At 35.6% G+C, this 25012-nt stretch overlaps 1 protein-coding gene across 1 annotated transcript in view; it reads right to left on the bottom strand.

Annotated features, from left to right (window-relative positions):
- Positions 1 to 610: 610 nt before the first annotated feature.
- Positions 611 to 25012, bottom strand: part of RASGEF1A (RasGEF domain family member 1A) — a 57343-nt gene continuing 32941 nt past the window's right edge. Inside the window, exons 4-13 of the mRNA XM_053692090.1 lie at positions 19286 to 19423; positions 15657 to 15878; positions 15127 to 15201; positions 13715 to 13807; positions 12136 to 12238; positions 10449 to 10528; positions 7828 to 8019; positions 7573 to 7696; positions 6403 to 6475; positions 611 to 2760 (exon numbers count right to left, since the gene is read on the bottom strand). Coding sequence (XP_053548065.1) covers positions 2736 to 2760; positions 6403 to 6475; positions 7573 to 7696; positions 7828 to 8019; positions 10449 to 10528; positions 12136 to 12238; positions 13715 to 13807; positions 15127 to 15201; positions 15657 to 15878; positions 19286 to 19423 — 1125 coding nt within the window. The 3' untranslated portion in view covers positions 611 to 2735. The remainder of the gene's footprint in view (positions 2761 to 6402; positions 6476 to 7572; positions 7697 to 7827; positions 8020 to 10448; positions 10529 to 12135; positions 12239 to 13714; positions 13808 to 15126; positions 15202 to 15656; positions 15879 to 19285; positions 19424 to 25012) is intronic.

The following is a 25012-nucleotide window of genomic DNA, read 5'->3' as shown; positions in this document are numbered from 1 at the left end:
CAGTGGATTTTACAGTACAAGGCCCATTTAATCTATTTTTTAAGATAAAACTATATGCCAATGTTTAATTACTGCATACCTTTTGAGTATGATCAGGCCTGGAGTTGCCATAGGGCATACAGGGCTAATGCCAGGTGGGTCATGCTCTTATGTGGGCCCTGCTGATATATACAAAGTTCTTAGGCTCTCTAAGTATGGGTAACAATAGGAAAGCTATTACATTTTCTGTCAGAGGAGCTGCAGGGCAAGAGATCTGCTGTATTATGGGTACCTAGCTGACAGAGATCTAACTTATTTGGGCTCCTCCAACTTAAAATACCTGGGCCTGTGCTTGGTACCAGTCTAGTCCTGAGTATGATGAGCTATTAATGCATCCACTTACCAATTCTCCTTTAAAATGCAGTAAAATGAATTCATAAGGTGACAAGTTGCACTGGGACATGTATTATCCAAGATGCACATTTGTATGTCTCCTTTACAGAACAGATTTCATTAATAATGATTAAATCACCAGATCATAGAATATTTTTTAATTGAGGAACCTTTTACTTTACAAATCTAATTTGAATAATAAAAATAAATCTGTACACTGAAAATACACAAGAAGACATTGTTCATTTGTAAGCACTTCTGTATTTATTTATTCAAGCACATCTGGTCAGACACGGAATACCCTGCTTCACAGTACAGCTTTACTTAGCAAGCTGGCTGTAAGAGAACAAACAGAGAAACGGAAAATACACTTATGGAATGTTGCATTCCTAGAGGAAAAAAAAGTTTGATCTGGATTTGCATGAGAACAGTGATCTGAATGGTACATTACTGTATGACAAGCTTATATAGATAAGGAGATTGTCAAGAGTCCTCTTATTCTGAAGGAGGTGCACACAACCTAATACACTTCAGCACTAAAACAATATGCGTCACTGGAACAGATGACCAGCTTAAATCCAGCAGTGAATGTGTTAACTTCCTGACTTCATGTTGTGTCAGACTGTATATAAATAAAGATCCAATTTATTTAATGGGACATGAAAACACAATTTTTAAACACGTGATTTTAAACATTATTCCAATTTATTTCTATTATCTAAGTGGCTTTGTTCCTTTGATATCCTTTGTTGAAAATGATACCTAGGTAGGTTCAGGAGTTGGTGATTGGTGGTTGCACAAATGTGCTTCATGTTATTGGATCCCCCAATGCATTCAGCTAGCTCACAGAGAGAATGAAGCATATTAGATACTGGAAGCAAATTGGAATGTTCAAAACTGTATTCTCTATATGAATGATAAAAAAAACATAACTGAAGAGTGATAAAGTGTCTACATTTGATGGATTAAAAAAAAAAAAAATACTTATATTGTGATAACCTTTTGGCCAGTCTCCCCTTCATCAGACTTATCTTAGGTTTTTTTTTTTTTTTTGTGTAAAATCTAATGATTGTGGATCTCTCATTAATACTCTTATTTTGTGCTGTTAAGTGTATGAGGTTGGTGAGTTACCTCTTTCTTACAAGGCAAATAAACATAAGTGCTGCTTTTATTTGTCAAATGTTCTCAGGAATCACTAGCCCCTGATTTAAGACCAAGAGAAGCAATAGTTACATCTCTATACAGAAATGATAAACCTTCCTCCCCATCAGCATATCACTGTTACAGAGTAGCTGTAGGTTTTTCAGACACAAGGCTTGTGTTAGTGACAGTGGTCTATAGTGTGCAGTGTGATGAGTTACAATAATGTGTCATAAGTAAGCAGCTAGCAGCAGATACTTATCATACTCCAATAACAGAGAGGCCCAAATATATTTTATAAAAACCTTAATCCCCTTACAGAGCAATGACATTTTAAGCACTATTGGGGTTATTTATTTATATTTCACAGCTGCAATGTTAGATAGTCATCCTTATTTCATTAGAAAAAAAATCCAAATAAATTTGGGGTGTTTTTTTGTTTTGTGTTTTGCTCCAAATCAGAAAATCTATAGTAAAAGAAGCCAGATATAGAGATCTAGAAAATAATAAATAAATATATGCCCTTAGGGGTTAGGAGACCAGATGTGTATTTTTTCCATGGCTGGTCCTGCAGCCAGAAAATAGAAATACACAACTGAATGGTTCATAAGCACTTTGCAGCACTATAAAGTCTGTTACCACTGTAAAATGATTAGCGTTAAGTATTTTATTGCAGCAGCAGAACGGGATATAAGGTTTAAGAAATGGTTCAACGTTTATGGGATTTTCCAGGCTCTATTATAAACTCAGATACATCCAGCCTATAAACATTCATAAATTTTGAGAAAACCGGGTCCTGCCCTTTTATTTCAACAATATAATAAGGGCTTAACCCTTTAATAGTGCAGAGGCTCATAAAAAGCCTTTTCTCTACACATTAGATATAAATTTGCATTACAATATGGCCATTCCAGCAGCAAAGGGGTTTTGTATTTAATAAACCATAAAAATAAGAAAACAGACGTCCCTTTTATATTTTTTATAAGTGCCTTAAGATTAAAGCATTAAATATATATATCTTTTTTTATATCATTATATACCACTTTTTTCTTGTCTCATAAAAGATTATATACAAAAACTAAAGACCCCAACCGGTGAGATCTGTCTTCCTTACAATAAAACATTCTGCACAAACAAACAAACAAACAAACAAAAAAATAAACAATGAAATAATTAAAAAGCTTTAGTCCTGTGTGTGATTCAGGCTTCTTGTGAATAATTTCTCAGGCTCGGTTTAAAAGCGTAGACCTGTGAAAGCATAGAATAAAGCAGTTAATATTTGAATAGCCAAATCTCATAATTATTGTAAACTGCTTTCTGATCTGTACAACATTTGGTTTTCTAATACAAATTCACAATAAATGCTGCTCGCTTTGTCTCCAGTAATTTAGCACCATCTGTGTCAATTAAAATGCAAACTGTATATTATTAGAGAGATATGCAGAAAGCTACCCTTAGGAATAAAAACACTGGCAGATATATTAAACCAGTTATTTGGAGAAATATTTTTAAAATTATAATAAAATAGTTGTTGTTTCTTGTAAGATCTGAGAACTAATTCTTAAATATTGCTGCACATTTTTACAGCAGAAATATACAGTAAAACAGAAATGAAATATTCCAGTGCACCTCCTGATTATTAAACGGACACGAAACACAATTTTTACTTTTATAGTTCAGATAGAGCATGAAAATTTGAGTCAACTATCCAATTTATTTCTTTTAGCTAATTTGTTTTGAACTCTTTGTGTCCTTTGTTGAAAAGTATACCTAGGTAGGCTCAGAAGCTGCTGATTTGTGGCTGCACATATATGCCTCTTGTCATTGTCTATCAGCCAGCCCTGCCTCTTGACATGATCTATCAGCTAGATCTGCCTCTTGTCATTGGTTATCAGCTAGCTCTGCCTCTTGTCATTGGCTATCAGCTAGCTCTGCCTATTGTTATTGGCTATCAGCTAGCTCTGCCTATTGTTATTGTCTATCAGCTAGCTCTGCCCCTTGTTATTGTCTATCAGCTAGCTCTGCCTCTTGTCATTGGCTATCAGCTAGCTCTGCCTATTGTTATTGTCTATCAGCTAGCTCTGCCTCTTGTTATTGTCTATCAGCTAGCTCTGCCCCTTGTTATTGTCTATCAGCTAGCTCTGCCTCTTGTTATTGTCTATCAGCTAGCTCTGCCTCTTGTCATTGGCTATCAGCTAGCTCTGCCTCTTGTCATTCACTGTCAGCTAGCTCTGCCTCTTGTTATTGTCTATCAGCTAGCTCTGCCTCTTGTCATTGTCTATTAGCTAGCTCTGCCTCTTGTCATTGGCTATCAGCTAGCTCTGCCTCTTGTCATTGGCTATCAGCTAGCTCTGCCTCTTGTTATTGGCTATCAGCTAGATCTGCCTCTTGACATGATCTATCAGCTAGCTCTGCCTCTTGTCATTGGTTATCAGCTACCTCTGCCTATTGTTATTGTCTATCAGCTAGCTCTGCCTCTTGTCATTGTCTATCAGCTAGCTCTGCCTCTTGTAATTGTCTATCAGCTAGCTCTGCCTCTTGTCATTGTCTCTCAGGTAGCTCTGCCTCTTGACACTGGCTATCAGCTAGCTCTGCCTCTTGTCATTGTCTATCAGCTTGCTCTGCCTCTTGTTATTGTCTATCAGCTAGCTCTGCCTCTTGTCATTGGCTATCAGCTAGTTCTGCCTCTTGTCATTGGCTATCAGCTAGCTCTGCCTCTTGTTATTGGCTATCAGCTAGCTCTGCCTCTTGTTATTGTCTATCAGCTAGTTCTGCCTCTTGTTATTGTCTATCAGCTAGCTCTGCCTCTTGTTATTGTCTATCAGCTAGCTCTGCTTCTTATCATTGTCTATCAGCTAGCTCTGCCTCTTGTTATTGTCTATCAGCTAGTTCTGCCTCTTGTCATTGGCTATCAGCTAGCTCTGCCTCTTGTTATTGACTATCAGCTAGCTCTGCCTCTTGTTATTGACTATCAGCTAGCTCTGCTTCTTATCATTGTCTATCAGCTAGTTCTGCCTCTTGTCATTGGCTATCAGCTAGCTCTGCTTCTTATCATTGTCTATCAGCTAGCTCTGCCTCTTGTTATTGTCTATCAGCTAGCTCTGCCTCTTGTCATTGACTGTCAGCTAGCTCTGCCTCTTGTTATTGACTATCAGCTAGCTCTGCCTCTTGTCATTGTCTCTCAGCTAGCTCTGCCTCTTGTTATTGTCTATCAGCTAGCTCTGCTTCTTATCATTGTCTATCAGCTAGTTCTGCCTCTTGTCATTGGCTATCAGCTAGCTCTGCTTCTTATCATTGTCTATCAGCTAGCTCTGCCTCTTGTTATTGTCTATCAGCTAGCTCTGCCTCTTGTCATTGACTGTCAGCTAGCTCTGCCTCTTGTTATTGACTATCAGCTAGCTCTGCCTCTTGTCATTGTCTCTCAGCTAGCTCTGCCTCTTGTTATTGTCTATCAGCTAGCTCTGCCTCTTGTTATTGTCTATCAGCTAGCTCTGCCTCTTGTTATTGTCTATCAGCTAGCTCTGCCTCTTGTTATTGTCTATCAGCTAGCTCTGCTTCTTATCATTGTCTATCAGCTAGCTCTGCCTCTTGTTATTGTCTATCAGCTAGCTCTGCTTCTTGTTATTGTCTATCAGATAGCTCTGCTATAGGATGTTAGTTCATGTGTGCCATATAAGTAACATTGTGCTCATGCTTGTGGAGTTATTTAAGAGTATGCACATTTATTGCCTGATATGCAAGTCTGTCAAAAGATTTGAGATAAGGAGGCATACAGGCTTAGATACAAGGTAATTACGGAGGTAAAAATATATTAATATAACCGTGTTGGTTATGCAAAACTGGGGAATGGGTAATAAAGGGATTATCTATCTTTTTAAAGGGACACTGATTCAGATAGAGCAGCAATTGTAAACAACTTTCAAATGTATTTCCATTAACAAAATGTGCACAGTCTTTTTATATTTATACTTTTTGAGTCATCAGCTCCTACTGAGCATGTGCAAGAATTCACAGAATATACGTATATGCATTTGTGATTGGCTAATGGTTGTCACATGATACAGGAGAAGTGGAAATAGACATAACTTTTAAATTAGTCAGAAAAAAAGTGCTTTTGCATTTTCTTTTTATCATTTATTTGTTGATTTTGCAAATCTACTGTATTTACTGGTCCTTTAAACAATAACAATTCTGGAGTAGACTGTCCCTTTAATCGTCCGCCAAAGCTGCCCAGACTGCTAATGTAAGTAAAGCTGAGCCAGTGGTACAGAGGCAAAGCCAAAGTGCTTTATTTCTACTCAGTCTATACTAGTGCCATATCCTTCACCTAACATTTCATTTACCAAAGGGCAAATGTGCATCATTAAAAGCTTATTGACCTCAAAATCACCTCCCCAATAAAATATTTAAAGGGCAGTGGAATCCCAGAATTAACAAGTGCATAATAAAAAGTGCAATGAGCAGTTGTTTTTTTCTGACAAATTTGAACATTTCCCTCAATTTTCCAGCCCCCTGTATGATGTAACAGCCATCAGCCAATCACTGATTCATAAACTCTTGCACATGCTCAGTAATAGCTGTGCCTTAAAATATGTGCATATGAAAAAAACTGTGCACAATGTGATAATGGATTAAATTGGAAAGTTTCTTAAAACTGCATGAACGTTTAATTTTGACTTTAGTGTTCCTTTAAGTATAAGAAATATAACTATACAGAAATATATTATTTTTCTACAATTGTCCCCTTATAATTTGTCTCTAGAAATTGTGATTATGTTGTAGTTTTACCAACCTTGCTACATGCTACACGGTAATTACTTAGATCAGTTAAATATCTTTTTACATCTGGCTTCTAATTGGCCACATCAAAATAAAAGAAAAACAAAATACCTGAGCGTTTTCCAGCTGTCTTTTTCCATGTGGTTATCTGGACCCTCATTTTCAAAAGATGCTATAAATAAAGCTATATAAAATAAAAATATATAAATATTGTATTAAATGCTTCATTCTCTTCTACAAAATAAAATGTCAGCAAACAAAATAGTAGAGAAAATACTAAGCAGAATAATAATGCTCCTTAAGAGGTGTGCGTCATTAAAGGCACAATATGAGTTACATTTTTATAGGTTAGATTGCTAACTCAGGAAGGCAGCTTGTGACATGTTTTCCTGGATACTTATGAGTTACACATGCTGCAGGGCGGAACATGTGTTGTGCCTCTGGACATGACGTGAATAGCACTATACATGTTCCTCCCTGCTTACCCTGCAGCATGTGTAACTCATAAGTGTTCAGGAAAACATGGCCGAGGTGGCAACCCTAGTCGGGTGCGGGCAAAAAAGGACACCGCACAATCCTCATTGTCTGTATTGCTTGCAGCTGAGATTAGAAAAAGAAAAGCTGCAAGTCTGATGATGGCCGGGGGGAATGATACAATACTGACTTTGAGCGGTAAACTATTTTCATATAAAGGCTCCAGCTAATGCAAGTTTGACTGCTTTTAAAGGCATAGTAAACCTTTTAGCATGTAAAAAAAACAACAACATAGTATCCCTTCAATTAGTTACTTAGCTTAAAGGAGCTTATAAAAATAGATAATCTTTAAAAAACATTTAACTTTTTTTTAGCTAGTTTATTTAATGTATTTTAAATCCATTTATTTTAAAGCTAAAAGGGACACTAAACCCACATTTTTTCTTTCATGATTCAGACAGAGGATGCAATTTTAGGCAACTTTCTCATTTACTCCTATTATCAATTTTTCTTTGTTCTCTTGCTATCTTTATGTGAAAAAGCAGAGCTCTAAGCTAAGGAGCCAGACCATTTTTGGTTCAGAACACTGGATAGCGCTTGCTGATTGGTGGCAACATTTAGCCACCAATCAGCAATCGCTATTCAGGTGCTGATGCTGAACAAAAATGGGCAGGCTTCTAAAGAGTAAATTAGAAAGTTGCTTAAAATTGCATGCTCTATCTAAATCATGGAAGAGAAAAATGTGGGTTTAGTGTCCCTTTAACTATTATTTATTTTAGTTGCAACACTTGAGTGGTGGTCACCTACCTTCTTCACTGTAAATAGGTGTAGTAAGAAGGTAGGTTTGAATTTTCTTGTCTTTCTCAAACGGACATTCCACTTGTTTCCAAGTCAAGAAATCATGTATTTGTCTGGAGATCTCCCAAAATTTCTGCCCAGGAGAAAAGAAGAAAAACTAATTTATAATGTGCTGAATGAGACCATTGATGTTTCAAATGCAAAATAGGAGCTGACAACCACAATGATATTAACTTATATTGTTATAAGAGAGAATATGTTTACCTTGAAGTTGATGTGTCCATTTGCTAAGCGGTTTGGATGAATTTTGTGAAGGAAGAAAATGTCTTTAATAAATAAATTGAAAACTGGAATGACTATTTTCTCCCGGCTGCTGTTTGCGCTCTGAAACCTCTGTGCTGCTCCCTGCAGTGCCGTCCGATAATTACAGAAGTTGCTAGAGGGATCCATATGGTGCTGTCAACAAAACAGCAAAGAGAATTAGTTATGAACAGATATAGAAATATATTTGACAAATTATTAAGAAGAAATATAATTTGCATTGAAATTCACAAACATGACAGATAGAAGTGAATTAACTAATATACTTTTGGGCAGATGTATCATGGCTCGAATGGGGCCAGATACATCTGTTTCCGCAGCAATCAGCCCGATCACATACGATCCGGTTGATGGACATCCCCTGCTAGCGGCCGATTGGCCACAAATCTGCAGGGGGCGGCATTGCATAAGGAGTTTACAAGAACATTCAGCGATGTCGAGTGGACATGATCGCTACAGCGGATCATGTCCATCCGACTCTTAATAAATTGTCCCCTTTGTCTGCAAATATTGTTCTACATCATAAAGGAGAATATTTTGCTACATGTAACTTAAAGGGACATGAAACTCATTTTTTTCAGATAGAGCCTGCAATTTTAAACAATTTTCCAATTTACTTCTATTATTAAATTTGCATTGTTCCCATGATATTCTTTGTTGAAGAGATACCTAGGTAGGCATCTGAAGCACTACATGGCAGGAAATAGTGCTGCCATCTAGTTCTCTTGCAAATGGATAACATTCTCGCAAAACTGCTGCCATCTAGTGCTCTTGCAAATGGATAACATTCTTACAAAACTGCTGCCATCTAGTGCTCTTAAAAATAGATAGCATTCTTACAAAACTGCTGCCATCTAGTGCTCTTAAAAATGGAAAACATTCTTACAAAACTGCTGCCATCTAGTGCTCTTACAAATGAATAACATTCTTACAAAACTGCTGCCCTCTAGTGCTCTTGCAAATGGATAACATTCTTACAAAACTGCTGCCCTCTAGGGCTCTTGCAAATGGATAACATTCTTACAAAACTGCTGCCCTCTAGTGCTCTTGCAAATGGATAACATTCTTACAAAACTGCTGCCCTCTAGTGCTCTTGCAAATGGATAACATTCTTACAAAACTGCTGCCATCTAGTGCTCTTGCAAATGGATAACATTCTTACAAAACTGCTGCCATCTAGTGCTCTTGCAAATGGATAACATTAATACAAAACTGCTGCCATCTAGTGCTCTTGCAAATGCATAACATTCTTACAAAACTGCTGCCATCTAGTGCTCTTGCAAATGGATAACATTCTTACAAAACTGCTGCCATCTAGTGCTCTTGCAAATGGATAACATTAATACAAAACTGCTGCCCTCTAGTGCTCTTGCAAATGGATAACATTAATACAAAACTGCTGCCATCTAGTGCTCTTGCAAATGGATAACATTCTTACAAAACTGCTGCCATCTAGTGCTCTTGCAAATGGATAACATTAATACAAAACTGCTGCCATCTAGTGCTCTTGCAAATGGATAACATTCTTACAAAACTGCTGCCATCTAGTGCTCTTGCAAATGGATAACATTAATACAAAACTGCTGCCATCTAGTGCTCTTGCAAATGGATAACATTCTTACAAAACTGCTGCCATCTAGTGCTCTTGCAAATGGATAACATTAATACAAAACTGCTGCAATCTAGTGCTCTTGCAAATGGATAACATTTTTACAAAACTGCTGCCATCTAGTGCTCTTGCAAATGGATAACATTCTTACAAAAATGGCTGCCATCTAGTGCTCTTGCAAATGGATAACATTCTTACAAAACTGCTGCCATCTAGTGCTCTTGCAAATGGATAACATTTTTACAAAACTGCTGCCATCTAGTGCTCCAGATACGTGCATGCTCCTGAGCTTACGTCCCTGTTTTTCAATAAAATATATCAAGAGAACAAACACAATTTGATAATGGAAGTAAATTTGAAAATTGTTTAAAATGACATGCTCTATCTGAATCACGAGGAAAGAAATTGTTTCATGCCCCTTTAACTACACAAATGAGTTAAAGGGACATTAAAGTAAAAAATACTATTAGTCATAAAATCTTCACTTATGCAATGTGCAAAAAAATTCATTTCATTTTCATAATTTATTTTGCCTGCTTTTTCTGTAATTTAGACTTTATTATTGTAGTTTTTCCCTGCCCCTAGAGAGACTGGCATGTAGTCAATGAAATTCAGTAGCTTGACCCTCCTGGTGCACAGTGATTGGTTGTTAAATGATGGAGTCCAGTTATTTATGTCCCTAACTGGCTGAAACAAAAGAGAGAAAACTAAAGAGATTTTTCAATATGTGTGTCCCTATAAGAATGGCAGCAGTTCCAAAGTCAGACACTAGATGGTGCCATAGCACAGCTTCTCTACAGACAAATTTAACAATTCATCTATTGGAATATAGACTTGCTTGATATTTCATTATTTGAAGCTTTACTAGGAATAAAGCTTCTATAGCTATATAGATATAAACAGAACTTAATGCTTACAAAATAAATGTCATTATTTATGAATATATTTATCTTACCTCTAGGACATCAAACTTGGCTGTTTTGACTTTGGACCAAGTCTTTTTTAGTCTGGCCACAGGACTAAGATTCATCCCAGCTATTAAAAAAATAAATTATTAATTAGTCAAATTCATTACACTTTTACCATAATGCAAACCAGACTTATGAAGAGTTACACTAAAACCAGTCACCCACCACATTCACAAGACAGACATAGCATGAAAACCAAGCCAAAATATTATTGTAATCCGGTTACCATGAAATCCTAATTTACATAACAGACTGGTACCAACAAGAAAATAACACAGTGATACAGCTGCTTTATATTAGGTTGGCATTAAAGAGTTGAACTACAGCCAGGACCTTCCTAGAAGACTAACTTTAATTACGTTTACTAAGCTAATTACTTCTATTAAGGCAGCCTTACTGAGATCTGTCACCAAGTCATTCATGTAAAAAGAAGGATTGCAAATTTGTTTTGGAGAAATAGAAACCACAGAGATTTCCAGACATAGAATAAGTGTACCAGGATGTTGCAAGTGGTTATGGGACAAAGCCCTTTGTATTTAAATAGGGACAGTCTACTCCAGTATTTTTATTGTTTAAAAACATAGATAGTGCCTTTATTACCTAGCCCCCAGTTTTGCATAACCAACACAGTTATATTAATATACTTTTTACTTCTGTGATTACTTTGTATGTAAGCCTCTGCAGACTGTCCCCTAATCTCAGTTTTTTTTGACAGACTTGCATTTTAGCCAATCAGTGCTGACTCACAAATAATTCCACATTGATATCTATAAAGGCACAAAAGAACTAGCAGTGTATAGCTGTGAAATACTGTCAGAATGCACTGAGATAAAAGGTGGCCTTCAAGTGCTTAGAAATTAGCATATGAGCTTACCTAGGTTTAGCTTTCAACAAAGAATACTAAGAAGACAAAGCAAATTTGATAATAAAAGTAGATTGGAATGTTGTTTGAAATTGCCAGCCCTATCTGAACAATGAAAGTTTAATTTTGGCTAGAGTGTCCCGTTCATTTTCTGGCTTTGCCTCCAAATTTAAATTTTGGCGCTGAAATGAATGAATAATATGACCTGTCCCACCTCGCTGGTCATAACAAAGCAAAACTCAATGTTTCTATATAAAGTTTTTGTGCACTGTCACTACCACTGGTGAAAGCAACAGACAAATCGACACTTTAATTCATACAACATGCTATTTTGAGGAAATAGACAAAAAGGGACAGTAAAGACAAAATGAATCATGTCATTGTAACTACTTTCCAATTTACTTACTTCTATAATCGATTTTGCTTCACTCTCTTGGTATCCATTTTTGAAGAGTAAACCTAGGTAGTCTCAGAAGCAGCAATGCACTACTGGGAACTAGCTGGTGTTTGGTGCCTGCACATATATGCTTCTTGTCACTGGCTTACTAGATATGCTCAGCTAACTCATAGTAGTGCATTGCTGCTTCTGAGACTACCTAGGTTTACTCTTCAAACAAAGGATAACTAATGAACAAAAGTAAATGTAATAATTGAAGTAAATTCAAAGTTGTTTACAATTAAATTTGTTTGAATGAAAATGTAATGAGCAAAGCAATGTTGTCCGCCTGCCCTGACATGATTCCGGGTTCGAGCAATTAGTGGTTCCCTCCCAACATAAAATATTCCCCTCTATAACAACCAAAGCTCCTTACAGATAATCGCCATCATGGAGTTGAAGTTGCCGATGTTGAAGCATTCTCTTGCCACATCTATAAAAAACTCCATGACTCTCGTCCTCTGCTTTTTCTTTACAACCTGCTCAAGAAATAGAAAATTAGAATATCAGGAAGTACAACAACCTTGCTGTTTTCTACCTAACACACGCAATCTTCTGGTCTGGTAGCGGGAGCGAGCTACATTCATTTTAATGGCGCGATCGGGCCGGCTGTGACTAGACAGCGTGCCTGATGCGCTTAGAAAAAAACAGTCCCGCTCAGCAGAGCCAGGAGCAGCGGTCTGTAAAATACATTTTTGTAGGAAAATATCTGTGACATACTTTGATTTAGAAACATGGCGCTAACCTAATGTTTTATAATTCTGCACTATGTGCAGAATTATTTAACATTATTTGGTGGGTTTACTGGCCCTTTAAAAAAATATTTTCAAATTCTGCAATTTATGAAAAGGAGAAGCTTTAGGTTGCTAAAACAAAACAATAAACAGCAAGATATTACTTAATATTTCACAAATGTCACACTATCCTTTTGTAATTCCTCATTTTGAGAGTTTTGTTTAGCATCTAGACATCTAGACAGACTACCTCACAAAATGAGGAAGAACTTACTAGGATTTCAGATCAGATGCAAACACACATTAAATGCTGGGGAGAAATAGAGAGGGTCTGAGAAATGTTTGAACATGCTATAAATAGTAATGTGGCATAGAAAGTGATCTAAACTTCCACGATTCAGCATGAGATTTTAAAAAACTTTCCAATTTACCTCAAATTTGCTTTGCTCTCGTGAGATTCGCTCACCTGACGTATTCAGCTAGCTCCCAGTAGTGCACTGCTGCTCTGCAGCTGGTTGTAACTATGTGTTTAACTTTGTTTGCAGGGGTTATATGCAAACAATAGTGCAATAATAAAATTCTCTAACAAATAAGAGCATTTTCTTTTTGCACGTTTATGATCTTTTTAATGCTAACTGTGCCCTTTTTACTAGGAGTTTAATCCTTTGTGGAAGTTAAACATAGCGTTACAATAAAATGCTATTACAGATTAGCATATTTTATTATTGTGCCAACAGCTTCCTTTAAAAATGTAATAAAACCATCAAACTCTAAAAACGCTATATACAAGTTACAGATGTCTGCTCTAAATTTGCAACTGCACTGGTTTCATTTTGTGAAAACATTTAATTGACTGATTTGTTGCCCAGAAATGTAATTATTTTATTTATATTACAATATAATTATTTGTCCGAGGGCAAAGCTTGATTTGATTCCAAAATTCCAGTCTTAATTTGATAGTTTATATTGTTAAAGGGACATACAACCTAAACATGCTGACATATAGTGTTACAAACATGTGTACACTCCTGAGAATACCTACTTGTTTTTTCAACAAAGAATACCAGGAGGGCAAAGTAAATCGGAATTGTTTTTAATATTCTACACGCTGTCTGAACCATAAAAGAGAACTTTTAGGGTTGCGTGTCTCTTTAACCTCACAGTTAAAATTTAAGGAATGTTTCAGTTAGTAAATCTAGTACATATTGTACAAAAACTTACCCTGCAGATCTCTGTAGCCACCAGCATACTCAGGCAGTTAAACCAGTTATCGTAGGCTTCAAGGTTGTAAGTCTTTGTGACATCACTTCGGCACTGAAAAAAAGATCATATCTTAATAAGAATTGTGTAAAACCAGAAATATTTCTAGGAAGATTCTTGAGTATTTGTAACATGATGGAGCCAAATGCAATTTGTGCTTCAATAAACACAGACACAAACATCAGGTAAAGAGAATATTAAAATTATCCAACAAGCTTTTCAATTACTAAACATCCTAGGGCAACTGTAAATAAAGCGTAACTGGCAGCTGATTTTTAGTCAGCACGTAATAATAGGACATAAGCATAGGTTTCTTTTCATTAAAGCGATAATAATGTCATTTTATTATATATGTGCAGAGCGTATCTGCTCTGTGTATCAAACATATTTAGAAACTGCAATTGGTTGGCCATATTTGCATTGCCCTACAGTCTAACGACAAACTGTGCTGTGACCAGTTAGGGACGGATATAAATGAGTTCCTGCACTAATCTAGCAATCATTGTGTTATTAGAGGGTGATTAGGAAAAATGCAGTTTCCTGATGTACAGTGCAGAAAGAATGGAAAAAAATATATAATGAAAGTATATTGTAATTTATTTTATGGGGAATTACATTTTGTGTTGAATCTATAAAAAAATCTATAAAAAACATTATAGATAAGTGCTTTTTTTTAAAAAATATCTCCAATCGTAAAATGTCAGGATAATGCTGGAAAAATAGTATTAATGTTTAGGACATGTAATCTGCCTGTGTCAAGAGCATATTGTTACATTTATTCCCAAGACACATTCATGTTTTTAAGCCTACCTCAGTATGTTCTAATATAAAGGGGCTATGTTTTAAATAAATTTGATAATAGAATTAAATTAGAGAATTGATTCTATTTTTTTTTTAATTCAACACTATTTTAATCTTGGAATTTTTACTTAATGTCTCTTAAAGGACCAGTCAACACATTAGATTTTCATAATCAACAAACGCAAGATAACAAGACAATGCAATAGCACTTAGACTGAACTTCAAATGAGTAGTAGATTTTTTTATAACAAATTTCCAAGTTATGTATATTTCCACTCCCCTTGTACCATGTGATAGCAATCAGCCAATCACAAATGCATATACGTATAGTCTGAAGTCTTGGTCATGCTCAGTAGGAGCTGGTGACTCAAAAAGTGTAAATATAAAAGACTGTGCACATTTTTTTTAATGGAAGTAAATTGGAAAGTTGTTTAAAATTACATGCTGTATCTGAATCATGACAATTTAATTTAACCCGAGTGCCCCTTTAAAGGAATTGGAGGTCTAGCAACAAATACAATTATTTTTAAAAATACTATGGATAATATTTTTTTATTATACTCAGCAATTACCTTGTGGTTATCCAGGGAGTCCATGTGACTGATTATCTGCATTAGATCCTCAGGGTAAATATTCCCCAATCGTTCCTAAAAAGATATGAGCAGTTGTTAGTGATGGACTTCTGCCTTGTTTAGACCAAGATATCTAGAGGGTCAAGTAACCACTCATTTGAAAGAGGAGAATATTCTCTTTTATAAAAGTGGTGTCATTGGTTTATGGGTTTATTTTTGGCTTTTTCAAGTCCCTCTTACATTTGATACTCTACATTTGGTGTCTAAATATGTTACCAAAATTGAGAAAATATTTCTTTTTCCATACCCTCTAAATGACACAGAGTTAAGAGCTCTTCACTTCCGATCTCTAGGTTCAGATACTGGACATGTGCCTAGACTGGGGGGAGGGTGCAATTACTCCCTCTTGCCTTACCCATGGACACATACAAATATAACTAGTTAAAAAAAATTATATGACCCTTTTTTGTATCAGTGTATTCCAACCAAGTATTTTAAATTCTCCATCTTCCAACCAGCAGAAAACTCACCAATTCAATGGTAGTAAGTTGCTGAGCGAGTACCAGGGGGTCTCCACAAAGACTCAGAATGTCTTTCTGGGTAGACTGTGGCTTGGTCTTTAAAATGGTTCCTTTGTCAGTGACCGGCTGTCGGATCTTCTCTCGGATCTCCTGGAACTGGCCTCGTGTGGAAAGCGCAAGCAACACATTCTGAGTCATTTGGCTGATAGACTTCTTAATTGTACCATTTTCCTTTAAAAAAAAAAAAAATTCTAAATTTAAACAAAAAGCACAAAATGAATTTGAAAACAGATACACACATTCAAAGAACTTGGGTTTAAGGCAAACATCCTTTAGAAATGACAGTTTTCACTGATGCACTAATTGTAAAGGGGAAGATTTAGACATCTTCCAAATATTATAAATTAAATGTGTAAATATTTGTTTTTCTTATTCATTTGCAAAATGAATAACGAATTTGAACCAACTTTGTCAGAAATTTGAAATTAAAGTGATGTAATTTATTTTAGATGGAGTTCATTCATCAGATGTAATGAAGTTGCACTATAACTTGCTTTTTAATATAGATATGAAATTCAAATCACCTGCGCTTCACCTCCCACTTCAAAAGTAAATTTTTCTGTGATCCAATGGTTTGAATTATTGTGCAATCAGCGCTCTAGCTATAACAAAAGTGCCATATGGGGAGAGCACTGATTGGTCACAAAACAATTTACTTTTGAAGTGGGCGACGAAGGACGGGGTATTTGAATTTCATATCTATATTAAAAAGTAAGTTATAGCGCAACTTCATTAAAACTGATAAATTAAACTCCATCTAAAATATCACTAACATTCTGGATCTGATTTTAAAAAAGGGGAGAGTTTTCTAATACTTTGACAAATTTAGTTAATTAGCGAAACAAATTATAATTTGCAAATAAAAATTGTATTCATTCATTCCTTCATTACCCATTCATTCAATCTGTTTTCCCATATCTATTATATGGCAAAAATAAATGAATAAATTAGCACTTTTTTTATTAGTTCATCAGGTTGTTTAGCTAATGAACAAAATTGCACGTCTATTATGGATAAAAGCTAAGATTTTTTTTTATTTAAATCCAGAAACATAGTTACAAATCAAAGAAGAAAAATGCTAGGTTTTATTAGTAAAACTGTATGTTTTGTGCTTAACATATACAGTTTTCTAAAATACGAAACTAATTAGATGTATTTCACATTTGAACCAAGCTTCTCTGTTTGTGAAGTTAGACACATGGCCACTTAATATAGACATTTTTAATTGCTTATTAACCAGGTCTGCGCTTTATTTTCAGTGGCTGAAGAATGATGAAGGCAGATGGTCCACTGATAGAATCCAGCACCAGTCAGTGTATGTGAGCCCTGGTACAGATTACAAAAGCTTATTTCTTATTACATGCCGTATGTAGACAAAAACAGGCTGATAACTGAAATGGAGACTAATTGCTAGAAATCAGGTTTTTTTGTTCTCTTGTATCTAGTCCTGTACATCTCCTCTGACTGATTCAGTAAGATTTTCTATTTAAAGGGATATTATAGTTAACCTCTCATATATTCATATTAAAGGGACAGTCAACCATAGAATTGTTATTGTTTTAAAAGATAGATAATCCCTTTATTACCCATTCCCCAGTTTTGCATAACCAACACAGTTATATTAATGTACTTTTGACCTTTGTGATTACCTTGTATCTAGGAACCTTCTTCCAGCCCCCTGATCACATGACTGTGACTGTTTATTATCTATTATCTTAAATGTAGCATTGTATTGTGCTAGATCTTAAATAACTTTCTGTGCCTGAACACAGTGTTATCTATATGGCCCACGTGTACTTTCTGCCTCTTTGTGTTGAAAAGAGATTTAAAAAGCATGTGATAAGAGGCAGCCCTCAAAGGCTTAGAAATTAGCATATGATCCAACCTATGTTTAGTTTAAACTAAGAATACCAAGAGAAAAAAGCAAATTTGATGATAAAAGTAAATTGGAAAGTCAATTAAAATTAAAAGTCCTATCTGCATAATGAAAGTTTAATTTATACTTGACTGTCCCTTTAAGTATCATCATCCAGCACTGAATTGCAAATGTTCTGCATAGAAAAATATTTGCAAACCAATTACAACTGATTTTTTGTAGAACAATGTACGGGATTTAGCAAATCAAGAGCAGTCCAGGGGTTCAATCGTCCAGGGGAGCATCGTATTGTGTGTGTTTATTTCCTTTGTGACCAGTCAGAGACCACATGCAAGTGAACTTTTGTACATATCTAAGCATGAAGCAGAATCAAACGTGCAGTATGTACTCCGACCTCTCTAAAGCAAAATAAATTATGTTTGTATATTGTTATATTGTTTTAGCGCATGTAAATTACTGCTGCAGTTGTAATATTTTGGTGTCAGTACAGCTCAGAGGAAAATATATAATGGTGCAATGCAGTGGCATACAAGGGGTTAACCTTACCCCTATTTTATTTGGCACCAATATTTTAAATCTCACAATATTTTAATTGCAACAGTATAACAATTTTAAAAATGCAACGAACGGAGGAATCTTTTCCAGCAGAAGTGGAGTTACATATCTTAAAAGAAAATAAAAGTAACATAAGAAATGAGGCAATTTGCTACAAATGCTTCTGCCATTTTTTTTCCTCGTACAGACACTGGTGCCAATTGTGGAACATACAGAGCATGACTAATTTATAGGCACCGACGCTTGATTGTAACTCGCTATCAGACAGTAAAGGGAAAATAAAATTATAATTTTAAATAAGCAATTGATTTTTTTCAAAACAAATTTAAAAATGTCCTTTATTTTGCCAGCCTCCTGTATCATGTGACAGCCATCAACAAATCACAGACTCATATATGTGTACACTGTGAACCAATTGCATCCACAGCACCTGCTGCACCATTGGGAGTTCCGCCCCTGCTGTGAACTTTTGCACATGCTCAGTAGGAGCTAGTGCCTCAAGTAGTGTGCATATAAATTTGATAATGGAAGTAAATAAGGTCTCTTAAAAATGAAAGCTCTTTCTGAATCATGAATGTTTAATTTTGACTTTAGTGTCCCTTTAAGTAACACAATTTGTCTCTTACTTTATAAAAGTAATGCTTTTTTTATTCAATCCAAATATCCTACGTTTATAAATAAATATTCCTTCTGGCTAGCGCAGGCAGTTTTTTTTTTAAAGCTGCCTCATATGGTTGTTCATTAAACACAACCCTCTATATTGCACCATTTTAACAAATGTAGTGAACTCCATCACTGGATAAAGCTGTTAGCTGTCCCTTTAAAAAAAACTGTATTTTGTCTGCTCTGCAAAAAAAACTAATAAAAACAGACTAGTATAGAGTCTAGTACAGGGGTTTTCAAACCTGTCCCCAGGCCTCCCTAACAGGCCAGATTTTCAGGATTACCATGGGTGAGAGCAGGTTAATTACCATGTTTACTAATCAGTTGATTTGTTCACATGAGCTCCAGGTCATAGATCCTGATAATCTGGCATGTTAGGGAGGCCTCAGGGGACAGGTTTGAAAACCCCTGGTCTAGTAGCCCCACAGATTATTTACCAAGCAGGCAGGAATAAATGGCTGGTGACAATTATTGGAGCTCTCACCTCGTCACACTGTGTGATCCTTTGTGCAATTTCTTTCAGCTCTTTCCTGGCTAGTTCATCTTGAAAGTCGAAAGGAAACGTTTCTGTCCACTCCCTCAGTAGTTTGATAATCTTAGCAGCAAAAGACTTAAGCTTGACCTACAATGGAGAAAAAAAAATGTTAACCTGATAAACTGGTCTGTTAAATAAGAAAACAATGTGTTTACAGTGTGACAATACTGTGTAACAACATACTGATGACAATCAGAGTTAGCCATTACCTGAATTGTTTGTTATACAGACAAATACTAACACTAAATAAATGCTCTAAACAGCATTAGATATTTGTTATTGTTCTATTGCTTGTATATAACTGTGTGTTTAAAGGGACATTAAACACTTAACTTAGTTTGTAAACATAGTATTGAGGTTATTCCTGCCCATGTTGAAATCCAACTTTCACTGAATTCCAGTGGTGATGTGTTTGCACATGTGCAGTAACTCTTCTTCAGATACCTGCAGTGTAACCTAGGTTCCAAAATGGTTGTACCCATAATAAAAGGGAAGTGCAGGAAAGTTATTTGGTGTCCCTTTAACCTTCACCATGGGTTTTAAAAATAGTCATCTGCAGACTTGAACATGAGTTTGGCTCAAGCACTATGTTCAGCTCAGGATTGGAGTGTATTGCTGTTCCGGAGCTGATTTTAGCTAATATGCAAGAAACAGCACTTTTATTTGCACATTTACACCTCTTGAAGGATCCAGCTACATACTGTATGCTGTAGCCCCATATCTCACTATAACAAATATTTTAAACAGACATTTTTTTATTAGATCAGCAATAAATAGGGAAATATGTCTATTAGTGTAGCATTTGTAATGAGGGGGTACAGTAAAATTTCCATTCAAACATTAGATTATAAAGTGTCAGTTATTGTAATTTACAGACATTGTAGTGCAAAAGTTACATAATCTAATTAAACCAAATAAAACCTTTAAGGACATACAATTAGGAGGCAGCTAAGAGTTCCATATTGCAAAGTACGTTTTACAAACAAGAGAAAAAAGTTACCTGCACACTATTTCTAAATGTATATGAAAAAGAGTTCTTTGTTACCATATTGTGATGTGAATGTTTATGGTTTAATTTATCTGCAAATATTTGTGCAAAGCGAGCAACTGGGATAGAAAAGGAGGAATTAATCTCTTGTCTACAGAGATAGCAATTTAAAGGGACAGGAAACCCCATAAATTCATGTTTCGGATAGAACATGTTATAACTTTGACTTTCCTATCCCTTTAAGAAATGCATGTATGCTGATGCAATGATTCTCAGAAGTCCTAGCTTATAGTTTTGTTTGCTCAGTACATCCCACGAACCAAGCTTTAAAGGGACACTGTACCCAATTTTTTTATTTTGTGATTTAGATAAAGCATGCAATTTTAAGCAACTTTCTAAGTTACTCCTACTTTCAAATTTTCTTCATTCTCTTGGAATCTTCCTTTGAAAAGCAAGAATGTAAGTTTAGATGCCGGACCATTTTTGGTGAACAACCTGGGTTGTCCTTGCTGATTGGACAGCACCAATAAACAAGTGCTCTCCATGGTTCTGAAACAGCAATTGGCTGGCTCCTTAGCTTAGATGCCTTCTTTTTTAAATAAAGATAGCAAGAGAACGAAGAAAAATTGATAATAGGAGTAAATAAGAAATTTGCTTAAAACTGCATGCTCTATATGAATCACAAAAGAAAAAAATTGGGTTCAATGCCCCTTTAATATTTAATATGCAGCTCAGTGCTATACAAAAAGTTTGGCTGCTGTAGAAAATGATAAATTGCTTATTTTCATGCAACATCTCATTAAAAGGGCAAACTTTATCTCTTCCTTGCTATCTCTCAAAAGATTTACACCACCCAAACCTCAGCTCCTGCAACTAGTACTTTTTTTTACTTTAAAGTGAACAATTTTAAAATGATGCTAATAAAATATTTATATTTATAGGCAGATAAAGAAGCTACTTGCACTATGTTAATTAAAGGTGAAAACCCTTTGTGTGGCTTTCCAGTAATACGCGAAGAGACATTTGCCACAACAACAAAAAAAGAAAATAGTTTTGTACAATATTAATTAAGAAAATTCACTGTTTCCCGTGGAAAATGTTTCAGGCCAGCAGAGGAGAAGCAGAACAGCAGCACAAATTTGAGGTCAGAACTGGGTTAGAACAAAAATGAAGCTTACATACGTATTGGCGGACACCAGAATAAATCATCTGACAGGGACATTGTAAAATAGTGTTAAAGGGACATTAAACACTAAATACATGCTAGATAGAATGATGCATTCAAAGAAAAGATTAGTCCATGACTAACACGTAGATGTATTTTTTAAAGTTTCATTAGTTGTTTAAAAAGTGACAAAATAAATGTAAAGTTTTAGTGTCTATAAAACACTGGGAGCTGCCATGTTGTAACTTGTGTTACCTTCTCTGCTGTGGCCAATTAGAGACAGTTATACATAGGTCACTAGAGTGTGCAGCCAATGGTTGTGCTGTATTTAACAGTGTTCTGCACTTCCATTTCTAACAGGAACTGAAAAGTTCACAATTTCAGAATGGAATTACAGGCAAAGAGGACAAAATAAATAATGAAAGTATATTGCAGAGGAGTTTTTGAAAGCCTTTCTTGGTAGCAGAAAAGCCTATCCCATCTAAAGTCTAGATTACAAGTGCAGTGCAAAATGACTGCTATCTCGCAAACGGGCAAATTTGCCCATTTGCGGGAGCACAATAATTAACCATTCATTACAAGTGGCTGGTTATTGCTACTGAGCTTGAAGTAGCAATTAGCGCTCAGAAAATTAACCAGAGATTAGACCTGTGGTTCATTTTCTAAAAGTGCCCCAAATGCCCTCAAAATAGATGGCCTTATAGTTTTTAATAAAAAAAATAGCATTTTTTTTAAAAAATTAAAGACAACTGCACTAGGCAGTTCTTAGGGTCTAAAGCTGTAGGAGTGGGAGTGGGAGTGGGGTGTAAAAAACTAAATTGCACTGAAAAGTGCCTTTACATTGTAGTCTATGGGAATTGTGTGTTGCAATGTAAATATATATGTATGTATATTATTAGATACATATATATTTAAAAACACTGCAATCGCTGCACTACTTACCCGCTTTGCTGCGCAAGGTTCTTATGCCATGTTACGGCATCAGAACAAGTCTCCCATAGGAGCCTATGGAATGGCGCTCTCGTGAGCGTAATGCTTCCTAGCAATGCGAGCATGAGCTCGCATTTGCATTGCGATTTACTCGTGATACCAGCGCGTTTACCAGTGCGTTGGTATTACAAACTGGAGTGATAATATCGCAATATTTAGCAATCCACTCGTAATCTGGCACTAAATAGTATAAATTTCAACTTTTTGCGTTTGGTATGTGATGGGTATGTAGGGTGAGTAACTCTTCCTGTCACGTTACCTTTCATTTAATGGGTTGTGTCGGGTAAGGTTCTCTTTTTTATTTTTCCTTTTTGTTTTTCTTAGCACTTCAGAACCTCCATGTACCAGAATATTTCCCAGGGATTTGTTAAAGAAATTTCCTCTTACCCAAGTGATATTAATCCCATTAGAGTAGGTATAATCATTTTGTTTTTTCTATCTATCTATCTATCTATCTATCTATCTATCTATCTATCTATCTATCTATCTATCTATCCATCCATCTATCTGTCTGACTGTCCATCCGTCTATCTAAATGGCACAAACTAGCAGAATAATTGCAGGTTAAATTAAAAATATACAAAACAAACAACAACTTTTTCTTATATTTAAAGGGACAGTCTACAATAAAATTGTTATTGTTTTAAAAGATAGATAATGCCTTTATTACCCATTACTAGTTTTGCATAACCAACACTGTTATATTAATATACTTTTTACCTCTGTGAATACCTTGTATCTAAGTCTCTTCTGACAGCCCCCTGATCACGTGACTTTTTATTTATTATATATTGACTTGCATTTTAGCCAATAAGTGCTGTGTTGTGCACAACTTCACATCTATATGACTCACATGAACTATCAGTCTCCTGTTGTGAAAAGCAAATAAAAAAAGCATGTGATAAGAGGCTGTCTGTAGTGGCTTAGAAAAAGGCAGAAATTTAGAGGTTTAAATGTTATAAAGTATATTAATATAACAATGTTGGTTGTGCAAAGCTGGGGAAACGGAAGTTAAGGCATTATCCATCTTTTTAAACAATAACAATTTTACTGTAGACTGTCCCTTTAACAAGTGGACTTTTTTAACTCGTTACTAGTCACTTTTTCCTGCTGACTGGTAAGCTGAAGTGACAATTTTCCATATATATATATATATATATATATATATATATATATATATATATATATATAATCAGGGTCTCATTAGACACTGAGCCTACATATCCGGTAGAGGAATAACTTATTATAAAAAATAGATAAATTCCAGGTTGTGGTAACATTGTAATACTTGCACTTTACACATTTTGTAGTGAGGCTGGAGGAAGTGAAATGTGGGCCGAGTGTAAATAAGGAAGTGAATGCTGCATTCTGTATTTACTTGGGTGGAAATAAACCGTCATCATAAAACTTCCCACAGGGCTCCCCCACAACACACTGAGGGAGAACAGACACGTCACATGGAAACCCTCTGAAGGGCGCTGCATTCGGAAAGCACACACTGCCGCTTTCACTTTTGTGGTCTAAAAACCCCTATGTGTCATATGAATGTCACTCTCGCCGCACGAGCTCTGAAGAACACCTACAACGTAATGGGTTAAATGATATTTACAATATTGCTATACATTCTAAATATGAATATGATGCATTGCATGGTGGAATTATTGAGAGGTAACAATGGTTTAAAATAACTGGATAGTTTACATCATGACTTTAAATGCATATTCTTTAAACACTTAAAGGGACACTGAATCCAATTTTTTTCTTTTGTGATTCAGATAGAGCATGCAATTTTAAGAAACTTTCTAATTTACCCCTATTACCAATTTTTATTTGTTCTCTGGCTATCTTTATTTGAAAAAGAAGGCATCTAAGCTTTTTTCTTGGTTCAGTACTCTGGACAGCACTTTTTTATTGGTCGATTAATTTATCCACCAATCAGCAAGGACAACCCAGGTTGTTCACCAAAAATGGGCCGGCATCTAAACTTACATTCTTGCATTTCAAATGAAGATACCAAGAGAATAAAGAAAATTTGATAATAGGAGTAAATTAGAAAGTTGCTTAAAATTGCATGCTCTATCTTAATCACGAAAGAAAAAAATTGGGTTCCGTGTCCCTTTAAAATGCTTCTGCTTCCCATTATTGTTCAAATAATCCCCTTTCCAAATCCTTTTAGCACACACAACACTTTCCAGATACAGGAGTAAGGTGTGCGCATGCGCCTCGTGCACAGAGCGTCTGTGGGACTCTAGCAGTGAAAACCCATGAGACGTGCATACACATATCAGGGGTTGAGGGTTCATAAAAGGTGTTTATGTCTATTTAAAGAACTATTAAACACAATAGAATTCCACAATCAACAAATGCATAATAAAAATGCAATGCGATGGAACATAATCTGCATTTCAAATGAGTAGTAGCTGTTTTTTTCCTGACAAATTTAAGTTAGTACAATTTTCCTTCCTTCTGCATCATGTGACAGCCAACAGCCAATTACAAAATGCAAATAGCTGTGTACTGTGAATTCTTGCAC

This window comes from Bombina bombina, chromosome 9 (genome assembly GCF_027579735.1).
Source record: "Bombina bombina isolate aBomBom1 chromosome 9, aBomBom1.pri, whole genome shotgun sequence".
Classification (NCBI taxonomy): domain Eukaryota; kingdom Metazoa; phylum Chordata; class Amphibia; order Anura; family Bombinatoridae; genus Bombina; species Bombina bombina.
This window is presented reverse-complemented; position numbering and strand designations above follow the sequence as displayed.